We start from the raw sequence: 22365 nt of genomic DNA on the forward strand, positions 1-22365 counted from the left end.
TGGCGATCAGTAACTTTCCCCACTTGCGTGGACTTCTACACATGGAACCATCCTCCTAAAAAAGCACTGGTGGGTTGGAAATCCACGCTTAACACCCATGAGTAATCCGACCCTTTTAGATTGCAGCATATTTTCCAATTATGCTCTTGGTAGTTTATCAGCTATAATATTAATTCCATGCCTTCGTATGTTTCTTTGAGGTTGGTGGCAAATGCGATCGGGACAGCTGGATGTTTGCTACCGATATGAAGCAGCACTACTTTAAGGCTGTTGACCGATGCATCGATGAAAAGTCGCCACTCCTCTGAAATATGAGGGTAACCAATTTTTTCAAACATCGAATCAATATCACAACAATAAGCTAGGTTTTTTTCCCCGATCTTCGTGCAATTTAAAAAATTCGTCATATGGAATACTGCTACGTCGATCACGAGCGGCTGTTATTTTCAAATCAGCCGCCACTATATTCCACTGCTTAAAGCGTGATGCAAAGAGTTCGGTTGTTCTCTTTGACAAATTTCCTTCTCGTACAAGGTCATTGAAGTCGGCTTGCGTTACTAAATGCGGCACTGCAGTCCCAAGCTCACTGGGTGTTGGTACAAATTCCGATACTTCTGGTTCCCCGCATCTCGCATTCGATGCAAGATATGTTGATAGCATTGTTGGTGCTACTGTTGGTTCTCCATCCCTTAATTCGGGAACATCGCCAAAAATCTCCATTGAAGCCGCTATACGTTCTTCTGGTGAGTACAGAACCGCTGGAATAACCGATTCTACATTAGCGTAGCGAATTTTGTTGCGGCGAAAGTATTGGTACCCTTTAGTTTGAGTAAAAGTTACGCAAAAGTATAGGGCGTTTTTTTTAGAGGTTAGGTTTTCAAGATGAAATAAAACGTATATAATTTAATGTTATGGCCAAGAATTTAGCTTTATTATAAAGATAAGGGTTTGCCATTATGTTTTAAAAATGATTTCGGGCAAGTGGCCGCCGCGGCTCGCTCGAATAAATTCCAGCCGAGGGGCCCAATTTTCGACCACTTTTTGCAGCAATTGGGGCCGTATGTCAGCAATAACGCGCCGAATATTCTCTTCCAAGACGTCAATCGTCTCGGGATTATCTGCGTAGACAAGCGACTTCACATAGCCCCACAATAAATAGTCCAGCGGTGTTATATCGCACGATCTTGGAGGCCACGCCACAGGTCCACGGCGCGAGATAATGCGCTCACCAAAAGTATCCTTCCATAAATCGATTGTTGGGTTGGCTGTATGGCATGTAGCGCCATCTTGTTGGAACCAAAGGTCGTCCACATCAACATCGTCCAATTCAGGCACGAAAAAGTCATTAATCATGGCTCTATAGCGCTCTCCATTGACTGTAACATTATGGCCGGCTTCATTTTTAAAGAAATATGGACCAATGATTCCCTCTGCCCATAGAGCACACCAAACAGTGACTTTTTGAGGATGTAACGGCGTCTCAGCAATGGCTTGTGGATTATGTTCACTCCAAATGCGACAATTTTGCTTATTGACATACCCATTCAACCAAAAGTGAGCTTCATCGCTGAACAAAATTTTCTTCAATGCGTCGCGCGAACCGAACCATTATTTTCGTAATAAATTTGCATGATTTGCAAACGTTGTTCAGGTGTAAGTCTATTCATTATGAAATGGCAAACCAAACTGAGCATGAATCAAGTGACAGCTGTCAAAAAGACCATCTACGAAAAAAGTAGTGCCAACTTGAAAACCTAACCTCTAAAAAAACATCCTTTAGCACAGTTCACTGCAGTGCTCCGTACGTGGTAGCCAAATTGTTGGTACAGAGTACTTTATTGTTGATCTTTCATCAGTAAACTTGCATAAATTTCTATAGCAATAGTCGCACACGACTTCCGGAGTATACCACAAGTAAGGAACATAAGCAGTCTTGAATATTTTCTGAAACGAATTAACCACTGTTTTCGTAATATTTTTAAAATTTTTACTTGGTGCGAATAAGCCACAAACGTAACAAAAGTTATTTCGAGTCGGGCACTGCATTTTTCGTAAGATGAAATATACAGAAAGACGTTTTCGCGCAACAGAAAATTTGGAGTCCCTTCAAGTTATGCCGAAATTTAGAAAATCTGAGAATTCATAATTTTTTTTTTTTAATTTTACATAATAAAAACATTTCCATGAGTTTGCCTGCAGAAATTCAGCGCGATTGGATCACGGAAAAAGGGTTAAAAATTGATCCAAAGTTTTTCACACAGGCGGACTACGAGCTCTATATTTTATACATAAAAAAAAAATTCTGACTTGTTCATGAAAATCGCCGATACACGTATATTTTTATTTTTTTCTCCCCTTTCCGAAAAAGTATATTTGGTTCATAGGACAGAAAAAAAGTTCGTTTTTGTAACGCAGTGTTATACCTATGTACCCATAATTATGAAAGTGGTCTAAGTCATATTTCCAAAAAATGAGTTTATCTCTTATTTCACATCCACATTATCATAAACTATATGCATTTAATGTAATTTTTACGATATCGTCAAAAATGAATCTATAGATAGTGGATGTAATTTCAACGTTACACGGAATTCATTTAGTGTTAATTATGAAAGTGGTATAGTAAAAAATTTGAAGAAATTACATATAATTTATATTTACTGAATGGAAAAATCCAAGCAAGAATGAGGAAGAGAAAGTACATCTTAAAGACAGTCATTGATGTATAGTACATTTACCAAATGCCGAAAGAACTAAGAACTGTCTTGCGAAGGACTAGAAAAAAGCCAAAGAAAATTTCTGCGAATACTATGGATTTACAAAAAGTACTTCCGTAACTGTGTCGTTGGCCTATTATAAGCGAAATATGCATGCTTATAACTTGGGCTTCCATAATTTCCATAATAACATTGTCTTCTTCCACTTTATTTAAGATTATATCTTGTTATTTTTAAGAAATTTCTCTTAATGTTGGAAATTTATACATTACAATATACAATTCTTATAATTAGTAAGCAATTTAATATATCACAATTAAATCATTTTGCGATTCAGACGTCCAGCACTCATGCCATCGCGTCGGTGGTCTTCCAGGTGGTCTATTGACAATTGGTTTATTCTCCATTGCGATTTTGGCTATACGGTCAGCGTTTGCATTTCTGTGGTGGTAAGGATACGCTGTGTTATGGTCGTATTTGCACGGGTCTCGACTGTATATGTCATGATAGGGCGAGTACATCTTTTGTATGTAAGTGTTTTACTCCTAACACTCATGTTCTTATTTCTCCACACTATATCTCTCACGGCGGCCGCCGTAGCCGAATGGGTTGGTGCGTGATTACCATTCGGAATTCACAGAGAGGTCATGTGTTCGAATCTCGGTGAAAGCAAAATTAATAAAAACATTTTTCTAATAGCGGTCGCCCCTCGGCAGGCAATGGCAAACCTCCGAGTGTATTTCTGCCATGAAAAAGCTCCTCATAAAAATATCTGCCGTTCGGAGTCGGCTTGAAACTGTAGGTCCCTCCATTTGTGGAACAACATCAAGACGCACACCACAAATAGGAGGAGGAGCTCAGCCAAACACCTAACAGAAGTGTACGCGCCAATTATATACAGGGTGGCTGATGAATTTTGCTACATTAAGAAACTCAAATAACTTTTTTTTAGTGTATGGAATTCATTTATTTTTTTTTTCAAGTTGAAGGTCATTAAATTTTATTAAATGTAGCTTAACTAGTTTTAAAAATAATTGAATTTAAATGCCCCCCATGCTCGTTGACACAAGTGCGGCATCTTAGTAAAAAGTTGTTCATTGCTGCTTTGAGAGTTGCGACAGGAATAGCGCAATTGTTGCCCGAATGGATTGTTTTAGTTCATCCAAATTTGTTGGCTTTGTTTTATAAACTTCTTGTTTACATAAACCCCACAAGAAAAAGTCAGGTGCAGTAAGGTCAGGCGACCTGGGGGGCCAACGAAATTCGGAGTTTCTTGAAATCAGTTTATTGGGAAATTTTCGTCGAAACCCTGTCATAACAGTCTGGGCTATGTGAGACGTTGCCCCATCTTGTTGAAACCACACAGAGTTGAAAGGAATTCTCTTTCGGCGTAGTTCTGGATAGAAAAATTCTTTCAGCATTTTCAAATAAGGGTATCCAGTAACCGTAACGGTGTGACCATTTTCTTCAAAAAAATAAGGCCCGACAATACAGCGTGAAGAAACCGCACACCACACTGTCACGCGAAGAGGATGCAATTCCGTCTCGTGGAGTAGTACTCCGTATTCGACAATTTTGTTTGTTCACATTGCCCGTTAAATCGAAATGGGCCTCATCAGACATGAAAAGGCAGTTTAACATGTTTTGGTCTTCTTCCACCATTTGCAGGATCTTCTGGCAAAATTCCAAGCGAATCGTCAAGTCTGCTGCATTCAGTTTGTTAACCATTTGAATTTTGTAGGGAAATAAGTCTAAATCTTTGTGCATTATTGTTTGCAAAGACTGTCGGCTGACACCAAGTTGAGCAGATAAGCTTCTTGTTGAAACCCTTGGATTGCTTTGTATAGCTGCAGCTACAGCAGCGATCGTTTCCTCCATCCGAACTGGTGGGTTTCGATGATAAGGCCTTCTTGCGACTGTTCCTTGCTCAGCAAAATTATTCACCAGTCTCATTATGGTCCATCTGCTCGGGGGATCGCCGCCAAACATCCGCCTGTACTCTCTCTGTACCAAAACTACGGACTCCAGTGCGTGATAGCGGCGGACTATCCAAATTCTTGTTTGCATGTGCATTTTAAACTTAGCTGCCGATTGCTCGAAAATATACAATAGTCTTTGCCCATTTACAGTTGAGATGATCTCATCTATGATATTAAATAGAACTGGGCTCAAAATGTCACCTTGCCTGATAGATATAGGTATTTTTGTTGATTTTCTTTATCCTATCTTAATAATACGCACTGACCGTGGTACCACGCCCTGGTCTTAATGTCAATCTTTGACCCCCTTGGTTTTTTGATTGAGGCTTGAAAATAATATCATACTTATGAAGGTACTATTATTTTTGTCGATATACTTAACAAGTTGTATTATTCTGTTATCAATGTTTCGTTTTCTTTATTGGTTAAGGACATCTGGTACCCGCGTTTTGTTTACGTTTTTCCCTTTGCATTGTAGTATGATTATAAGTCGGATATGCCTTAACATTAATATTCATAAACATTTTGTTTTGGTTTTTATTTTATTGTCCACTTATGCATTCACTGTGCTGTGCCGTTTAAATAAAGTATCATATTTCTTAAAAGGTTCATTACACTTGAAAGTAAACGCAAATATAGCTAACGTAATTATTATATGCGCGGCGCGTGAATGCTAGAATCATATTACACAAGTAAACACCGAAAAATTGTTGTTGGCTTGCATTGATAAAAGTTACTATAAAAACGCTTGTAATTAGTATGTAAGACACAATAAAGAAAATAATCGTTCGCCAAGCTGGATGCCTAGCTTGGAACGATAAATTAAATAAATATATTTAACTCAAATAAATATTCTTTCATTACATGGCGATCCTGCCAGCTTGGTGCTAAGATTTTTTTGCACAAGTGGCGGAAAGCTCAAATGCTTATTCCAAAGTCCAGCTTGGTGCTAAGATTTTTGCACAAGTGGCGGAAAGCGAATACTAATAACAAAGTCCTGGTATTGATCAGCCAATAAGATCTACCAGTTGCGTGAAGTTCCTGGTCTGGCCAATAGACCAGAAGATAGATGACCACAGAAGGGCCGAAAGCTATCTCCATTGAGGAGTACAGGAGAAGAAACCATTTATTAAAGAAACCAGCCGATCAAGAACCAGTCATCCCAATCATAAAGAAGCCAAAGCGCAGAGGCGGCTATACCCAGCGCATTAAGCGAGAGATTGGATATCTCCTCCGAGAAGTCAACACTCAGCCACCACCACCTTGGAAAAAGGCTTGCTCCATTTGGGAACGCATCTCAAAATTGGAATTCCTGCTGCAACAGCGTAAGCAAATTAAATAAATAAAAACAAAAAAAAACTGTGCGTGTTTCATGCAGACAGTATAGGCTGACAAGCGTTAACCGCTCGCAGAAAAAAAAAAAAATACAATAAATTATTTCTTTACATGGCGAGAATTAAACCACTTTGGTTTCTGTTGGTTATATGTTTGCCTTATAAAAATTTAGAGATGAAACTGTAAATGAATATATTAAGCAAAAAAAAAATGATTCGGAAAGTCATTTTAAATTATGAAAATGTTTGAATTTGATATAATATACTTTCTAATATGCTTACTTAATAAATGAATTAACTTGAAAAAAAAAAAAATCATAAATCCAATGTAAAAAAAAAAAACAAAATTTTTCAAAATGTTTATACACATATTGTCGTTTAAAAAAAAAAAAAAAAATATATATATATATAAATAAATAAATATGTAATGTAAAAACAAAATTATATATCCTTACATTATTTGATTTACGGTATAAGGCCCCCAATAGCTAATTTTTTTTTATCAAAAGTTGATAAACCCAATGCCAATGTAGTAAACGAAGTAGACGTTAATACTGGCTTAAATTTAGTAGAAATTTGCTTAATTATAATCACAGTCGTAACCCTATTAATTAGCATTAAAATTATATGCTATGCATAAAAAAAAAAAAATCAAGGAAAAGATAATCACGTCGCGGACGCTTTGTCTCGCATTACAATAAATGACTTAAAAGATAATCACGTCGCGGACGCTTTGTCTCGCATTACAATCAATGACTTAAAGGAAATAAATGAAAAGAATCAAAATTTATACAAAATAGTGACTAGATCAATGTCGAAAAATAACAACAGTCCAACTACACAGCAGCACATTAAAACATATGATAAGCCCAAAATATATGTCCCAATTAATAACACTGACGTCAGGAAATACAATAAATTAAAGATTACACCCACGCGATGTTACATCAAACGAGGAAAATCTATAATGGCATATATAAAAATTGATGACTTATTTGTTAATGGGAAAATTGACTTAGGACAATTCTTCTCTAGGCTCGACGAAGTGGCCGACAAATATGGCATTAATAATTTACAAGTGGCACCTAGCGAGAAAATTTTCGAATTTGTCTCGATAAATGATTTTAAAAATAAGGGTAATATGATATTAAATAAAGTAAAAGTAGCGCTACTGAATGAGGTGACCCAGATCAATGATGCTAAAACTGTAATGGACATTCTAAAAAGATACCACGATGACCCTATAGAAGGCGGTCATTGCGCAATTTTCAGAACACTTATGAAAATTAAAAGACATTACTTCTGGAATAAAATGTCAAAAGATGTTGCTAAGTACGTAAAAACTTGCGAAAAATGCCAAAAAACCAAAATAACAAAGCATTTAAAAAGCCCAATGACTATAACACCAACACCTACAGGTACATTTGATACAGTTATGGTAGACACAATAGGCCCACTACCTACAACAATTAATGGCAATACTTATGCAGTCACAATAATATGCGACATGACAAAATATTTAGTCACGATACCCATCCAAGACAAAAACGCCAAGACAGTGGCGAAAGCAATATTTGAAAAGTTTATTCTTACCTACGGTCCAATGAAGACGTTCATTTCGGACATGGGTACAGAATACAAAAATTCAATACTAACAGAGCTATGTGAATTGCTAAAAATAGAGAAAATTAATTCAACTGCTTACCACCACCAAACATTAGGAGTAATAGAAAGATCACATAAAACTTTCAATCAATACATAAGATCTTACATATCGATTGACAAAAACGACTGGGATGAGTGGCTACAATACTTCACATACTGTTTTAACACCACTCCTTCTACAGTACATGACTATTGTCCGTATGAATTAGTTCTTTCATTACAGCATCTTTAAAGTTCTTTAAAATTTAAATTGATGAAAAAATAAAAAGCCGAGTATACTATACTTGTATACAATCTGAAACTATAGATGAAAGATAATATATATATATAAGATAATATATATCATATATGTATATACATAGTGCATACACAATTTTCCCAGGTAACAAAAAAAGAAGAGTTTTGTCGCACGGTGTTATATAATATCATTATGTACAAATACGTCATAAATTATATGAACATTTTAAACACTTACGCTATTAAGTTCGTTGATAAAGGTTGATATCGCCTCCTTTTCCGCAGACTTTTGGTCAAGCGAAAGATCATTCGGTAAAAAATCATCTAACAGCTTATTAAGCTGCTGGTATTCTCCTTGCCTATATTTATATGGTGGTGCTTTTGGGCCCAACCAACGTATATTATTCTATTAATTTCAAAGAAAGAAAACATCGTAAAAATTTACTTTTTAACTTGGAATAATACACTTACCTCCAGTATTGGGGCTGATAATACAGGTCCGCCTATTATTAGTAAAACTTGTGGTCGTCGACCGTAGCTTAAATCGTAATATATATCAACAAGAGGAGTTGGACCCAATGTATAAATTTTCGAAATCAAAGAAGAAATTGATGTAGGACCAACTGCTCCAATGGGAAGGTAACCACCTAACTGTTCCAATACCAATTTAATTGTTGAGGAGTTTGTTGTCTGTCGAAGGCAACTGCTAAAAAGGCGGCCAAGCTTTCGAAAAGGGCCAGTTGTGGTATTGTGTTGTAGAAGATCTAGAACGCGATGAAAAAATATTTTAATCTTGTTTTTGATTTTCTGATAGGTAAATGGTTCTAATAATAAAGGTATTCGAATTCTATGTCGCACCATAAGAGTTAAGTTCCGAAAATATTGCATGGCGAGATAAATATTATTAAGCGTTAAAAATGATTTGCCCCTGGTATTGGAAATCAGCATTCGAAAAAATGGGAAAGAATGGATTAATTTTAATTTTCAAAAATGTTGATATGGGGGACGAGAAGCATAATATATACACACACATACCAGAGGCACTATCAAGCCACGAAAATGTTAAATTATGCGCCCTTTTTTATATACATATATTGAAAACGGCATTTTCTGGTCCGCGATTGTCTCTTTTTCAATGAGCTGAAATCGTTATTCAATTCAATTGATACAAATTTAAATATGTACAAAAGATTATTATAAATACCTTATGTAACAACCGGAAAATTAATAAGAGAAAAATAACGTTAGCTGTGCCGGTTTTAATTTGCGAATGTGGGAGGAATGAGAAAATATCAGAATGCGATGTGTTGCCATTGCAACTTTTCTACACAACAGACACTATCATCTCGGTGATTTCTGATTAATTTTTTTATGTGACATGATGTCCAAAAGTTAACCGTTTTCGAGATATTACATTAGAAAAATTATTATATTTTTTACTGAACTTAAGCCCACTCTGTTCTATATGTCAGTTTTTGTACATTTTTAGTTAAAGAATCTTCGAATTAATAAAAATCATCAAACACATTTATCCAGCTCTGATAATTAAAGATGCCTATTTGATAAAATTTTAAATTTACGAATTTGGTGAAAAGCAAAAGTTTCCCACTTCTCATGGAAAAACGATACTGAACGGTCGTGCGAAGTAGTCTTTGTGTTTTCAACTGCGTGAATTTTGCAAAATTAATGTTGAAATAGGTGAAAAAATATCGCAATAATATAAACAAATCGTTAAAATAACAGACGGGTGCGAAATTGTGAAAAAAATTTTAAGATACCTGAAAACCCCACAATAAGATACTTGAAAAGCCCATAAATTATGGCAGCTGCCAAACGATAGGGTGAAAGTGTTACAAATATAATTTATGTCAAAGAGAATTGAAAAAAGGGTGAAGAAAAGGAATAATAAAAACTACAACTGCAAGGACTGAATTTGTAGGCGTGTGAAACTGCAAACGAATAACAATACATAACAAGCATTTAAAATCGCGACATTCATTTTTAGTGGAAAATTAACGTTAATAAACCAAACAAAAAAAACTGTAAAGAAAAAATCTGTATATATAAAAATCAATTGCTGTTCGTTAGTCTCACTCGAGAATGGCTGAACGGATTTATCTTATCTTGGTCTTGAAATGTCCGTGGAGGTCTAGGGAAGGTTTAAAAGGTGAGAAAAATTCGAATAACTGCCGGGGAAGCCCTAAAAGCAGCACTTTTCTTCTTCCCATATAAACGTTTTCTAAATAAAATTTAGAGTAAATTTGAATATCAATAAAGTTCTTATTAAATTATAATCACTCACGGTGTTCATCCACGTGGTCCACATATTACACCTATGAAACTGAGTGACATTCCAAGTAATGTGCTCTTTTTTCATATTTTGTGATTGTGACACTTTACTGCTAAGCGAGCGAAAAATTTTCTCACTTTGATTATTTACAATTTACGATGCCGAGGAGAAGACGACCTTATTTAGGTCGTCGCAGACAATCAAATGTGCCAAACGTGCTAACCGCACTGATGACCAGAGAGAGACGGATCAAGAAAATAGTCGTATTGCTGTCAGAATTGCGTTATTTAGTGAGTGATAATGAATAGATAGGCTTAGAATGCAACGAGTTCGTGCACATCAAACACAACAACAGCAAGCACGACATAATGAAAATGAGCGAATCCGCAGACGGAATGCTCCTATTATTCTTGAACGAGCTGCATACCACTATGATCCTGCAATCGATTATTGTGCTGACAAATCGGTAACAATTGGGGAAATGAAATTAATTTGTAAATATTGTAAGGCGTTAAAATACACTCAAGAATCTACTGGATTTTGTTGTGCTGCAGGCAAAGTAAAATTACCACAATTGGTCCCACCACCAGATTCTTTACGATCTTTAATTTCTGGGATTGGAATGGATCTGAGCACTTCTTGGTCAACATTCAGAAATATAACAGCTGTTTCCAGATGACATCATTTGGCGCTGCACATATTATACAGGACAATGTCATGCCCACTTTCAAGGCATTATACGAGAATATTTTTTTATAATATTCAATATGTACTAAAATATATATATGGCACATAATTAAGCGACAAATTTTTAAAAATTACAGATACAAGAACAAATTTATCACTTACTGGGGACACTGTTACCAGTACCTGATGCAGATTATCAATTTTTACAAATTTATGTTATAGGCAATTCAGATGCGGAAGTTGATAATCGTTGTGCTCACAATCCAACATTGAAGAGAACCATTGTCCATGAATTACAAATGTTTCTTCATCAGAATAACAATTTAGTAAACATGTTTACATAGCATTGGATCGATAGCCATAAAATTATGATTCGAGCTTTAATTCACCTACCATTGACGAAGTGGCTGTTGTCATTGTGGGAGAAAATTTACAATCTAGAGATATTGTGCTTCATCGTCGGAATAGTGATTTAAAACGTGTATCTGAAACAACCAGGAGTTATAATGCATCACAATATCCTTTGGTCTTTTGGCGGGGGGAAGATGGATACCATTTTAATATCAAAATTATAAATGAAGTAACAGGTAAATAAATTGAAGAAGGTTAAATAATATTTTTAATTCAATTCATATAAGTAACAAATTAAACATTTATTATTTTTGATTGCAGGTGCTGAAACCAACAAAAAAGTTAATGCTATGAATTTCTATTCATACAGACTCATGATCCGTCAAGGTGAAGTAAAACATAATTTCATATATCAGTTGACATGTACATATGTCAAAATTGAGACTGAACGATTGGCATACATCCGTTTGAGCCAACGACAGCTACGATCAGACGAATACATTCATCTCCGTGAATAATGTGGGATGAATGACAATTGTGCCAGCCACTTATATAGGAAGCCTACGCCACATGCATGAATATGCTCAGGATGCTATGTCGTATGTTAGGCATTATGGCCGCCCAGACTTATTTGTTACATTCACATGTAACCCAAAATATTCCGAAATAAAGAGGGAATCGCTACATAGCCAAACACCAGTTGATAGACATGACATAACTGCCAGAGTTTTTAAACAAAAATTAAAATTTCTCATGAATTTCTTAATATAATAATAAAGCATATATTCTGTAGAATGACAAAAGTGTGGATTGCCACAAGCGCACATATTAGTCTGGTTAGTGGACAAAATAAAACCAGACAAATTCCAGATGAAACAGTTGACCCAAAATTGCACGCAGTACTTACCAAACACATGTGCAGTGTTCCAAGCGATAACCAAGAGACCTGCTTGCTGAAACCATAACGGGAAATGATGGATACCCATTGTATCGTTGGCGATCAATTGCGGATAATGGGCGATCGGTAGTTGTGACGATAAGAGGACAAAATGTTGATATAGATAATCGTTGGATTGTGCCATACTCGCCAATATTGTCCAAAGCTTTTGAGACTCACATCAATGTAGAATATTGTAACTCTGTGAAGTCGATAAAGTCCATATGTAAATATGTTAACAAAGATAGCGATATGGCTGTCTTCGCTGTAACCAATGCAAATGATGAAATATCACAGTACCAGATGGGCTGCTATGTAAGTAGCAACGAAGCACTTTGGCGTTCTTTTAATTTGCGATCCATGAAAGACACCCTACAGTAGTCCATTTGGTAGTCCATTTAGAAAACGGTCAAGGAGTTTATTGTAATGATTCGAACGCGGCAGACAGAGCGGCATGTCCACCGTCGACAACATTAACAAGTTTCTTCACAGTCTGTCAAACTGATGATTTTGCTTGCACTTTGCTGTATGCTGACATGCCACGATATTACACCTGGAATGCACCATAGAAATCGTTTCAGCGTCGAAAACAAGGAACACCAGTTGAAGGACATCCAAATGTTTTTTTCTTTAGACGCTCTGGGTCGGATCTACACAGTACATCGAAATAACGATGAATGTTATTATTAGCGGTCGTTGTTGGTGAATGTTCGAGGTCCGATATAAGGTCCGAATAACTGAGAACAGTTAATGGACAGCTGTGTGCGACTTACCGTGAGGTATGTCAACTACTGCATTTACTTGAGAACGATTCGCACTGGGATGATATGCTCAAGGATTCCGTAATATCTTCATTGCCGCATCAAATTCGTACATTGTTTGCGATTATCATATCGATATGTTTTCCCTCGAATCCAAAGGATGAGGATGTTTTGCATCGTGTGCGCCGTCAAACTTTGAATACTATACTACAAATGACTGCAGAATTCACAATGAGATATTGATCATGATAGAAGATATGTGTGTTTATTGATGGCAAATAAATTATTGTCGTGTTTGGGAATGACAGCGCCAAATCGTCATATGCACGATGCATTAAACCATGAGTTGCAAAGAGAACAACAGTACGAAATTGAAGCATTGGCCGAAACAGTTCATACATATGTTCCATAATTAAATCAATAACACAAAATTGCGTAAAACACTTTAATAGAAGCTGTGAACAGTGGATCTGGTGCAATTTATTTCCTTGATGCTCTCGGAGGAACCGAATAAACGTTCTTAATTTCTTTGTTTTTGGCGAGGATCAGATAGCGAAATGATGTAGCTCTAGCGTTGGCTTCATCTGGAATAGCTGCGACTCTGCTAGAAGGCGGGCGAACTGCACATTCTGCCTTGAAATTACCATTAAACATGCAAATCACCGAAATACCAATTTGCAACATCGCCAAAAATAGCGCAATGGCCAAGATCTTACAGGTATGCAAATGGATTGTTTGGGATGTATGCACAAGGGCCCATAAGAGGTCACTGGACAGAACTTTGAAAGATCGTCGTGACAACCTAAATATTTTTGGTCATGAAACTGTTGTCAGGTGATTTTTGTCAGACTCTTTCAGTAATTCCCCGATCAACTTTTGCTAATGAACTAAATGCAATTAACAACTAACATGCGAGTATTTTTGCAACAAGATGAAACTGCGAATGTGTTTCCAAAGCAGTTGTTAGACATTGGAAATAATAAAGTTGCAGTGGACACCTCGACCGGATTCATCACGTTACCCACAGATTTCTGTCAAATCACAGACTCAAAAGAGGAGCTTATTCAGCGTGTTTTCCCAGATATAGCGCTAAAGTTCAATAACCATAATTGGCTGGGTGAACGAGCAATATTGGCAACGACAAATAAAAATCTCGAGAATCTCAATGCGACCATTCAGAATTTTCTTTCAGGACCGTTGGCTTCCTTCAAATCAGGCGACATCGTTATGAACCAAGATCACGTAGTCAACTATTCCACGGAGTTTTTACATTCACTGGAATTGTTTGGATTACCACCTCACAATTTGCAGTTAAAAATAGGATCAGTTGTCATCATGCTATTTAACATTAATCAACCTTGACTGTGCAATGGAACAAGACTGACTGTGAAAAAGCTGATGAACAACGTCATTAAAGCAACAATCGTAAAAGGAAAATACAAAGGAGAGAATGCCTTGATACCGCAGATTCCGATGATTCCAACGGGTTTACCATTCGATTTTAAAGGACAGTACGTCTGGCCTTTGCGATGGCCATAAATAAATCGCAAGGACAGTCGTTAGAAGTTTGCGGAATCAGATTGGAGTTTCCCTGTTTCGCGCATGGACAATTATACGTCGCTTGTTCGCGTGTCGTCTTCTTTGTTTATTTACGCACCACGAAACAAAACAAAAAATATAATTTATGAGAAAGCTTTAAATTGATTAACAAACTATATCGTAACAGTGTGTGTTTGTCAATATCAAATTTAAACCTTATAAATAGCCAGTATTTCAAGAAAATTCTAGTTCATAATTAAGCAACATGATGTGTCGAAAATAATAATAAAACTTCATACTTAATTCAAAAAATGATTTTTTTATTAAATGCGGATTCGTTTTGTTTGTTTTAAAATTATTTTATGCAAAAGTTTAGGTATTCTATTTATCGATTGAGGCAGTACGAAGTCTGCCGGTCTCGTGTGGCTGACAAGCAGCTGTCACCGTTGACAGCATTATCGAACCAACGAAAAGAGTGTTACTATACGGCCAATACCGAGATGAAATGGGTTCTCCACTACAGGGTGGTGGGCCCAATCATTCCAACACAAACAGTGAAGTGCGTAATAAAGACATAATGCAAAAAAATTGTTGACTTAGAAAAAGTATGCTCCGCACTACAAAACGAGATATCCCATCTTAAATTAGAAAACGGCAAACTTAAATCTGCTATATGTGCTGATGATAATAAAACTGATTTAAACATCACAAAAAAACATGTTTTGAAGTTTATGAAACTGATGAAGAAGAGCTTGCCGGAGAAACCGACTGGATCCTAAAGAAAAAAAGGCCATCCAAAAAGCGTAAAGCTAAATCTTATCTCATGCCCAATTGATGGTTTTAAATGTTGCGAATTGATTCGAAAGGCACGCTAAGGTCACGCGCTACCACCCTCAAACTTAAATGATGGTTTTCCAGCACCATTTCCTTGACTTTGTCGACGTTTTCAACCGTTGAAGACGTTGATGAGCTATCAGATTCGGGCAAATCTTCCACGACTTCTCAGCCCTCTGCAAAAGCCTTATGCCACTCGTAGACTCGTGATTTTGATAAAGCACTCTCGAGTGTGGATAAAGCACAAAGAGTGTTAGCGCCAATTATATATACATATATAAATATAAGTATAATTCAATCGTAAGGAGAGCGTGAACATGTGAAATAAAGAAGACAACTATTGGAAATAAAATAAAGCACGTTGTGTTGCCATACATTTGTGACTTTTATTTGACAATCGAATGATTGACTTCAGAGGAATTTGTTCGAGCTACATTAGAATATGCCGCATACATTTGGCCACCTTGGCTTTGCCACCAATTCTCTTTTGACAGAATTGAACTCCCTTAATTTCTCTAATCCGGTCCCATCACATATGTAAATCCCGTTTACTTCTAATTAAACCCAAACAGCTAGAAGCTAGAAGATCGATTTCGTCGCTGTTTTTTGCTTAATACTATCAGCAGAAAACTGACTGGTCCTCTAGTCTAGAAATAATAAACTTTTCGGTCCCTATCAGGTCCTTACGTAATATGGGGAGGGCCATGTAAAATTTGCTTTTTGAATGGGCTATAAAAAAAAACGAATCAATATTTTTTCAAACTTTTTTTTATTTGGAAGATTGAACATTGTCATTTATGAATGAAAAATAATATCGCTCAAATGACTGCCCCGACTGGCTTTACAGTAGGCAATTCGATCAACCCAGTTTTTAAGCACATTTTCGATTGTTTGGGGCTCCAATTTCATGAATAGCAACTTCGATTTCGTGTTTTAAAGCATCAATCGTCTCTGGATGGTTCGTATAGCATTTGTCCTTAACGGCTCCCCAGAAAAAATAGTCCAACGGGCTTAAATCACAGCTCCGAGGCGGCCACTTGATATCGGAATTTCGGCTGATTATTCGGTTTTCAAAAACGGTAACCAAAAGTACGAGTGTAACATTGGCAGTATGACAAGTTGCACGGTCTTGTTGAAACCAAATATCGTCCATGTCATCCTCTTCAATTTTTGGAAACAACTCGTTGAGCATGTCACGGTAACGCACGCCATTTACTGTAACCGCGGCTCCTCGCTTATTTTCTAAAAAAAAAAGGCCCGATGATGCCGCCAGACCAAAAACCGCATCAAACAGTGACTCGTTGTGGATGCATTTGCTTCTCTACCTTAACGCGTGGATTTCCTGAGCCCCAAATTCCACAATTTTGGTTATTGACGTATCCACCGATGTGAAAATGAGCTTCATCAGAAAATATGATTTTTCGGTAAAAATGCTCATCTTCGGTCAAACGATTTTCTGCCCATTGAGCGAACCAAAAACGCATTGGATGGTCATTAGGCTTCAGTTATTGCACCAATTGAACTTTGTAAGCTTTCGTACCGAGGTCTTTATGCAAAATTCTTCTCAAAGAAGTGCGTGAAATGTTCAATTCTTGAGAACGATGACGAGTTGAGGTTGTTGGATGTTTATGCACATTTTCGGCTACAGCAGCGGGTGTACGCAATGTAGGAGCACGTTCACGTGTTGTTTTATCCATTAACGATCCACTTTCACAAACACGATTAACAAATTGATCCACAAGCTGTCTTGTTGGCAAATCTTTTTTTTAGAATTTTTTTTTCAAATTTCTCACAGTTTGAGTAGAAGACTCACTACCTTGGAAATAGGTTTTCAAAATTTCCCAATTTTGTTCAAGCGTATAGCGTCCCATTTCGTAAATGTCAAACCTTCAAGTAAATTATGAATACATTTGACATGTCATTTGTGTTACCATTCTTAAAAAAATAGATGGTTCAAAAAGCAAACGCTATATGGCCCACCCTGTACAACGCCTTCTAACTGTTTAGGGCGCCATCTGTGTTTCACATTTTTCTGTCAAAAGGATCACACAGATGGTTGAGGACTTCGCTAAATTTTGGTGTGTCTGCTCTATTACCGCGATTGCCCGCTCCTTCCTGCTGGCGCCACTGATGCAATGTGTAACTGTGCGCTGACTTTTGTGTGGGAGTAAGGGCAAGGTTTTTGGGGTTGAGGAATGAAATTTTTTTGTTGTTTTTTGTTTTTGTTTTAGAAACTAGAAACAAGGAAAGCAGGTAAGTTTGGAAAGTGCGAGGAACGTGCTTTACGCGGGATTCGAACCCACAACCTCTGGGATGGCAGGCCAGGGCACTTACATTAGACTACCGAGGCCGCACCGATATTTAGCAGCGTTTAATTTTTTTTATAACGGAACTCTAAGCTTGATTTTGCCGATTACTCTTCCATTAAACAGACTGTATATATAAGTACATATGTATGTATGTACGTTTAGCATACGCTTGCTCAGTGCTTTGGCGAAAACAAATCGAAACTGCACTTGCTTCATGGCAATTTTTTTGTGTATACGAACAAAGTCCACGCAAAGTCATAGTTCGTCGCTTCCAGCACTTTTCGCGATTATTTGACTTTTCTCGCCGACTGACTTCCCTCGGACAGACCGTTTGCTAAAAATTTTGTGATTGTGACTTTATCTTATTACTTAATCAATGATTGAAGGATTCTAATGATATTGTAACGAAACTATGCTTATTTACTTTTTATCAAACTGATCACTAGTTTTCAATATAAAATATAAGCTCAGTCCATAAGTTATCCCTATTCCCTTTTTATAGCTTCTTTTGAGGAGTAATTCTTGTTACTCATATGGGATTGAAGTCCACGGAAAAGGTGATAATCACAAGGTGCAATATCCGGAGAATATGGTGGATGCGGATACGGTTCGAAAAACTTTCATTTGAAGCCGTTGCAGCAGCTGAGAACACACACTCACTCTCTGGTGAAGGTTGGCGACGGAAAGTCTATGCGGAACCCATTTTCCCAGCTTTGAAACCTTTCCCAACTGAACCAGGTGCCTGTGAACTGGTTCATGCGATGAATTTAACCTCTGAGCTATCATATCGACTGTCAGATTTGGCTCAGCTTCCTCGAGTTCGAGCACGGCGTCGGAGTTAAAGACTTCAGGACGACCAGCGCGCGGGGCATCCTCCGCGTCGCAGTTACCACTTCGGAATTTTGAAAACCACTTTTGCGCAGTCCTTATACTCACGGTATCCTCTCCGTGGACAGTGTTTATTTCTCCAGCTGCAGTTGTTGCATTTTTACCACTTTTATATTATAAAAAAAATAGAAAATATGCCTCTTATACGCGTTCGAAGATACTATTTTATTTTTTAACAACACGTGCTTCTATCCGCGATTAAAATCACTTGTTGAATGCACAATATATCAAAGGAAATATAAATAGTTCCATTATATTCCTCGAATAATTTTTTGTATGCAAAAATCGTACAAAAGTGGGATTATGGGTAAAATACGCACGAACTTATGGACTGACCTGATATTATTGTCATTGGCATTAAGAATCAATCAGTGGCAGATTGTATCTCCTGTGTTAATGACAACAGCAAATGGAGGGGTGTCTGAGGATTTAGAGTCATCAGTACCCTTTACGATGTAGTTTTTTTTAGTGCTAGAAACAGTTTTATGAAAATATCGTTTAGAGTATGTTGATTGGTCATTATCAGAGTCTGTGATTCTAATTTGGTTTCCGATAATCTCGATGAACCAAGGATAAGTTTAGTTAGTGACGTTGGAAACTCCCTGAAACTGCATCGCATGGCACAAGAGGTTTATGCTGCTTTTAGAACGACATCCATATAGTGCGCAGATGACGTTTTAAGTTATCTGATAACAACAATGAGCGTACTTGGGTGCATTAAAGAGTAATTTTATAAGAGATATATTTAATCTTAACAACAATAACCAACAAATAGCGTATATAAATAAGCTGTAAAGTTACAGTAAATTTATCAAATGGTGTGTACCCCAACTAAGCTTAGCGGATATCTAAAAACTGATAACTAAATTTGTATACATACGTTGCATTTGAATGTCAACAGTTTCTTGAATACTTTGCATTGCTTTTACTTTATTACTATGGAGATTAGATGAGCAGCTAAAATTCTTTAAATCTGTACAAGGTTCCGAATTCCAATCAATTTTCGATTGTATACTTGTAGCAACGCTTCTACATATTTCTTCTGAACATTCTGGTGGTGGAGATGACGTGGGGTTGCATTCATCATTGCTAGAAAAGCATTCCTTTGGAAGGCGCGAGGGAGCAGTACTTATCAGAAACAAAATCGGTGATGCAACTAACAAAGACGTTACCAAGAAAGTAGCTGCCGTTATCGCAATTTTGTGAACTGTTGTGGACGTTCGTAACCAAATACAAGGAGCGCAACAAATCCATCCCATAGTATCTTTCTGCAAACATAATAAGAAGAACAAATTATTACTTAATACAATTTTTTTTGGTGATTTGGGGGCGAAACAAAATGTTGTATATATATATTTTTAACATTCGTGGTTAAAACGAGAAAAATATGTTTCGTTCGCAAAAATTGCACAAATAGTGTAGGAATACATTGTTGTATTGCCTTTAATATCGTTATAAAAATTTAAAAAGATATTAAATGGTTTAAAAAAAGAGTGGAGGATGGTTGCGATGGCAGAGAAGGACGATATGACCAAATATTGTTTTTATGAGCACCTTGAACGTTTCTATTAGCGCTGACCCCGCCACAACCTAAAAATCGAGCTCGGCGACTTTAAGGAAGGATCGATCATGTTGCGATAGATCGAAGGCACGCTTCTAGTGTTTTAGATGTACGAGCGACCCGAGGACACACCATCGACACCGATCATTATTTTCTTGCAGCCAAATTGCGCACAAGTCTCTGTGCGGCAAAAAACGTACATCTCCCTCCGCAAAGATTGTTCGACATCGAAAAGCTGCAATCACAACATACAGCCAAAAGATTCGCCACTCGACTTTCATTGCTGCTCATAAAGAGTACTGCCCAACGATTCGGCATGCTGAAGCAATAGAGAAACATTTTCCGTTCTTTATGTATCGCCGAAGAAGAAATCGGATTGGCCGATAAGGAAGAAAGGACGCTGCCTATAAGGTTATGCCACGATCGGATGCATCGCGAGCCATGTGGGATCGCTACCGAGAGTTAAAAAAGGAAAGGGAAAAAAGGAAAATAGACTTATTATCAGAATGAAGAAACCAGAGGCCGAAATAGGTGAGTACGAGCAACTTAAGATGCTGCTCAATAGGAAAACGCCCGAAAATTCTACCAGAAAGCTCGGAGGCTTACGCAGAGTTTCAAGACCGAGGTGCTTTCCTGTAAGAACAACAGCGACGATCTAGTGAATGACATCCAGAGCATACACAAATTATAGAGGGTACACTTCTCGAACTTGCTAAATAGTGACAACTGCACATGTCACAGAGAATGGGAGGATCCCGATACCCGAATCGTTGATGACGGGATTGTCGTTCTGTTACCCGACCATGACGAGGTGAGAATAGCGATAACGCGGATAAAGAACAACAAAGCCGAGGGAGCCGATCAAATATGTAGGTGAGGAGCTGGTAAGGTGCATGCATCAGCTCCTATGCAAATTATGGTCCGATGAAAGCATGCCTGCCGATTGGAATTTAAGTGTGCTCTGCCCAATCCATAAGAAGGGCGATCCTGCAATCTGTGCCAATTACCGCGGGATTAGTCTTCTAAATATCGCCTATAAGGTTCTAGCGAGCGTATTGTGTGAAAAGCTGAAGCCCACCGTCAACCAACTGATTGGACCTTATCAGTGTGGCTTTAGACCTGGAAAGTCTACCATCGACCAAATATTTACAATACGCCAAATCTTGGAAAAGACTCGAGAAAGGAGAATCGACACACACAATCTTTTCGTCGACTTCAAAACTGCATTTGACAGTACGGAAAGGAGTTACTTGTATGCCGCGATGTCTGAATTTGGTATCCCCACAAAACTAATGCGGCTATGCAAGATGACGTTGCCCAACACCAGCAGCGCCGCCAGAATTGGGAAGGACCTCTCCAAGCCGTTTGATACCAGACGAGGTTTCGGACAGGGTGACTTGCCTTCGTGTGACTTCTTTAACCTGATGTTGGAGAGCATCTTACGAGCCGCAGAACTTAATCGCTCAGGCACAATATTTTATAAGAGCGTACAATTTTTGGCGTATGCCGATGATATCGATATCATCGGCCTTAACAACCGCGCTGTTAGTTCTGCCTTCTCCAAACTGGATAAAGAGGCAAAGCGAATGGGTTTGGTGGTGAACGAGGACAAAACGAAGTACCTCCTGTCTTCAACGTATGGCGCAGAAGCTTTGACGATGACAACATCCGATGAAGTGACGCTTGGAGTGTTCGAGAGAAAACTTCTGTGTAAGATTTGTGAACCTTTGCACGTTGGCAACGGCGAATATCACAGACGATGGAACGATGAGCTGTATGAGCTTTACGACGACATAGACATAGTGCAGCGAATAAAGATCTAACGGCTACGTTGGCTGGGTCATGTCGTCCGAATGGATACAAACGCTCCGGCTTTGAAAGTATTCGATGCGGTACCAGCTGGTGGTAGCAGAGGAAGAGGAAAGATCAGTGGGAGAAGTCTTGGCTTCACTTGGTGTGTCCAGTTGGCGCCGGTTAGCATGAGAAAGAAAAGACTGGCGCGCTTTGTTAAACTCGGCCAAAGTGGCGTAAGCGGTTATAGCGCCAATTAAGAAGAAGAAGAAGGCATACGCAAATTTGAATTTGTGAATTTATATACATATGCGCATATACAATATATATGCTGTGTGTATGTACATATGTGCACTTGCCACATCAAAAAAAATAATGGTTAAACTTCTCAAGAAATCTAGCGCGCATTCATAGGCACAGCGCATATTCATAGGCACAGCATTGTATGTATAGTAACCTTCAAATATGTACATGAACCTTCAAAT

At 37.7% G+C, this 22365-nt stretch overlaps 1 protein-coding gene across 3 annotated transcripts in view; it reads right to left on the reverse strand.

Moving 5' to 3' along the window:
• The window catches only part of LOC129252326 (endothelin-converting enzyme homolog), a 101033-nt gene that overhangs the window by 74475 nt on the left and 4193 nt on the right, over positions 1-22365 (reverse strand). For 2 of the 3 annotated variants that reach the window (XM_054890921.1, XM_054890919.1), the window contains exons 2-4: positions 19409-19796; positions 8404-8696; positions 8171-8338 (exon numbers count right to left, since the gene is read on the reverse strand). In XM_054890921.1, coding sequence (XP_054746896.1) covers positions 8171-8338; positions 8404-8696; positions 19409-19787 — 840 coding nt within the window. In that variant the 5' untranslated portion in view covers positions 19788-19796. The remainder of the gene's footprint in view (positions 1-8170; positions 8339-8403; positions 8697-19408; positions 19797-22365) is intronic. The other variant, XM_054890920.1, reaches the window with a different exon arrangement.

Source organism: Anastrepha obliqua, chromosome 1, assembly GCF_027943255.1.
Source record: "Anastrepha obliqua isolate idAnaObli1 chromosome 1, idAnaObli1_1.0, whole genome shotgun sequence".
Taxonomy (NCBI): domain Eukaryota; kingdom Metazoa; phylum Arthropoda; class Insecta; order Diptera; family Tephritidae; genus Anastrepha; species Anastrepha obliqua.